The sequence below is a fragment of the Hordeum vulgare genome, chromosome 2H, assembly GCF_904849725.1.
Source record: "Hordeum vulgare subsp. vulgare chromosome 2H, MorexV3_pseudomolecules_assembly, whole genome shotgun sequence".
In the NCBI taxonomy this organism is placed as follows: domain Eukaryota; kingdom Viridiplantae; phylum Streptophyta; class Magnoliopsida; order Poales; family Poaceae; genus Hordeum; species Hordeum vulgare.
In genome coordinates, this window is record NC_058519.1 from 621,498,849 (window position 1) to 621,502,667 (window position 3,819).

The window sequence follows — 3,819 nt, forward strand, 5'->3', positions numbered from 1 at the left end:
GGCGGCGGGGGAGACGAGGGAGGAGTCGGGGCCGGCGGCCGACGGGGGCGACGTGGGAGGAGTCTGGGCCGGTGGCCGGCAGGGCGATGGGGAAGGAGGTGGATGGGTACGAGAGAGAAGAGAGGTGGGGAGAGGATAAGGTCGGGTGGAGGTGAGTGGTGGGCCAGCCGGGTTGAGTGGATGCGATGGATCCTGGGTGGGAGAGGCAGCGACGGTGGGATGGGCCGCCACGTCATCGATCCGTGGGATCGATCCGCGTGGTGTGCTTTCTCTTTGCCGTCATCCGGTTATTTTTCAAGACGGCAAATTAAGTCTTTGCCATCATCTAGTTATTTTTACAGACGGTAAAATATTTTTTTCACCCACGTCCGTGCGTGGTGGGATGGGGTAGGTTGGTATGTCTCAGCTCTTGCCACGTCATTGATCCGCGTGATCGATCCGTGTGATGTGCTTCTTCTTTGCCGTCATCACTTTCTATTACAGGCGGCAAATTATGTCTTTGCCGTCATCCGCTTATTTTTACAGACGGCAACTGACGGCAAAAGTGCTCTTTGCCGTCATCCACGAAGAAAAGCTGACGGCAAAGATCTTAACAGACGGCAAATTACCTGATTCCCGTAGTGTGTGACGGTTGCTGCTTTAAGAGCATCTCCAATAGGCGTCCAAACAAGACCCCGCGCCCTAAAAATTGATGTTTTCGTGCGTCGATGACAAAAAACAGTGCTTCGATAGAGGTTGTAAAATAAGGCGTGCATAAAAAATGTCAACACCCATGCTGCAAATATTAGACACGCTGCGTGATACAGACTGCAAATCTTGGATGCCGACGCTTCATAATTTACACTGCATGTTCTATTGAACATGCGGTTTTTAACATTTGAAAAAGCGATGCTTGTTCACACCTAATAAAAGTGCTACAATGTCATATTAACTTTTATTATTACGCACGAATTTTGTGTGGCTGTTGGAAATGCTCTAACACAATCAGTAGGTCGCGAGTACTCTAACTTGAGAGCGGGATGTCACCCTGCTGGTTTGGATCAGTCGGTGCGAGTAAGTCCACCCGTGTTCGAGTCTTTAGGTGACTCGGGTGCTTAGAGAGCTTTTTTTATAAAAATATGCCTTCAAAGGCTAATCCCGAATGGTTTCGTTTTTTTTTAAGTACCTCTAACTTGTAAGACATGCCTAATAAGGGAACGGGAAGAAAGGAAGGAAGGTATTTTCTCCCGTCGGCATCGTGCCAAAACGGGAAGAGCCGTCCCGCGCGCGACCCCACCTTATCCGCTTCGGGAGGCCGATGTCGTGAGAAAGCTGCACCAGTCAGCCGCGCCCACACCCGCGGCTAAACCACAACCACCGCCAAGCGAACCGGCAGTCGATCGGCAAACGCCCCCATCCACTGAGCGGCAGGCAGCCAACCACGCGAGTACCGAGAGCGCACGGCGACCGGCATGGGTGACGTGGCCGTGGCCGTGGCCGCGGGCGGGCTCTCCTCCCCGCCGACCCCGACGCCGCCGGAGCTGAACATGGTGGCGCACGCCGTGGAGCGGCTTGTGGCGCGGAACGACGCCCTGCTGCTGCTGGCCCACGCGGAGCAGGGCAGCGGCGAGGGGGTCACCGCCATGGCGGCGTTCGAGGGCACGGGCCCGCCGCGGATCGGCGTGGCGCAGTACCTGGAGCGGGTGCACCGGTACGCGGCGCTGGAGCCCGAGTGCTACGTCGTGGCCTACGCGTACGTCGACCGGGCCGCGCACCGCCGCCCGGCGGCCGCCGTCGCGTCCCGGAACGTGCACCGGCTGCTCCTCGCATGCCTCCTCGTCGCCTCCAAGGTCCTGGACGACTTGTAAGCTTTCTTTCTCTTCTTCCTTCCATGCATGCTACTCCACGACCGAAGCAAGAGCAGAGTTGGAACTTTTATCTCCATTGCTGTCAAGCTAGACAAGAACAGCCAAAGAAAGGATAACCATCACGTACTAATGACGTTACTAGCTGCTAAGATAGTGCCGTATGACCGAAGGGCAGAGGTATGGATCGAGACCAACCATGACCACAACTAGTTTTGAAAAAACACGTCCACAATAAATAGATCAAAATCTTGAGACGGCAATGGAGAATACTAGTGGTATTTTGTACTTTCATTCAAGTGGAAGAAAGAGAAAGGGCGTGTATACTAATCCTTGTCACATCAGTCCGTTCGGTGTTACCAGTTACCACACACTCAAGTATAACGACTGGTAGGTGTAGTACGTACACTGGCTATGTATGTAGCGCTTCATCCATGATCTATCCGTATTTAATTATGTCGTCGTCAAACGAAAGTTTAGACTTTTCAAAGTACAGTTGCACTACATGACAGGTACTCATGCATGCATGCATGTCCGATCGATACCTGGATAAATACTGTCTTTATCAGATAGATCACGGAGATAATACTGCATGCATGATTGCTGCGTGACGTTGATCAGGACGTTGCTTCCGTACATCCCTTAAAAACTACACAGATCTTAAAGTTACTTTAAAACTGTTATCACGATACTAGACCGCAGATTACATTTTGTCCGGTGCTTTCTTACTTGCAAGATAATTAAGTAACGCATGATCCATGGTGAAATTGATAGCTGACGACTAACTTAACCCTGTGTTGGATGTTGACACGGGCGCAGCCACCACGACAACGCCTTCTTCGCGCGCGTGGGCGGGGTGAGCAACGCGGAGATGAACAAGCTGGAGCTGGAGCTCCTCGGCGTGCTCGACTTCGAGGTCATGCTCAGCCGCCGCCTCTACGACCTCTACCGAGCGCACCTCCACAAGCAGCAGGCCGACGACCACCACGACACGTCCAACAAGCCGGATCAGGAGCCCTTGAGGGTCGACGGCGGCGAGGAGGACCACGATGATGACCGGATCACGCGGCTGCCCGACGGCGTCTTGCGGTACGACTGGAGCCAGCAGGCACCGGCGGCGAATGGCGCGCGGCGGCACTCGTCGTCGCAGGCACCGTCGCGGTACTCCTAGCTAGGTAGGCTTCGCCACGTACAGGGATCAGTGTGCACATTAACTAACTACACGTGTACTGCTCCGATTCGAGGCCGAAATCACTATTTTGACATTTTCAGAAATCTTTGCCACTGAACTTGACATAAAAATATTTCAGATTCTTTGGGTAACGTCATATCTTATGGTGTTATTGTTTAACATAAAAATGCCGAGCTATATAGCGTTTTCGCGCTTGTCCACTGACAGGCCGAGCACGCATACATGACAGGCTAGGAACGCCGGACTAGATAGCATTTCTACGCTTGTCCACTGCCAGGTCGAGCACGCGTACGTGACAGGCTAGAAACGTCGAGCTAGATAGCGTTTCTGCGCTTGTCCACTGTCAGGCCGAGCACGCGTACGTGACAGGCTAGAAACGCAGAACTAGATAGCGTTTCCGCGCTTGTCCACTGCATGATCGAGCACGCGTACGTGACAGACTAAAAACGCCGAGCTAGCTAGATAGCGTTTTTGCGCTTGTCCATTGCTAGACCGAGCACGCGTACGTGACAAGCTAGAAACGCCGAGCTAGATCCCGTTTCTGGAAACTCCAGTGACCCCGGCGTTTCTATGTAGGGAAGCAATGCCAAAAGCCTTTGCGTTTTCGAACAACATAGAAAACGCTAAGGCCTTTGACGTTGCTCCCCGACATAGACACATCAGGGTCAATGGTGTTTCCAGAAACGACATCTAACTCGGTGTTTCTGGCTTGTCACGTACCATGCTTGGCCTAGCAGTGGGCCAGGGTAGGAACACTATCTAGCTCGATGTATCTATGTTGGG

The 3,819-nt window shown here is 53.0% G+C and overlaps 1 protein-coding gene across 1 annotated transcript; it reads left to right on the plus strand.

Annotated features, from left to right (window-relative positions):
• The first annotated feature begins 1,252 nt into the window (after positions 1 to 1,252).
• Positions 1,253 to 3,167, plus strand: LOC123430901 (cyclin-P1-1). Its single transcript, XM_045114732.1, has 2 exons — positions 1,253 to 1,843; positions 2,664 to 3,167. The coding sequence occupies exons 1-2, from the start codon at positions 1,452 to 1,454 to the stop codon at positions 3,013 to 3,015; spliced, it is 744 nt and encodes a 247-aa protein (XP_044970667.1). The 5' UTR covers positions 1,253 to 1,451; the 3' UTR covers positions 3,016 to 3,167.
• Positions 3,168 to 3,819: the final 652 nt, after the last annotated feature.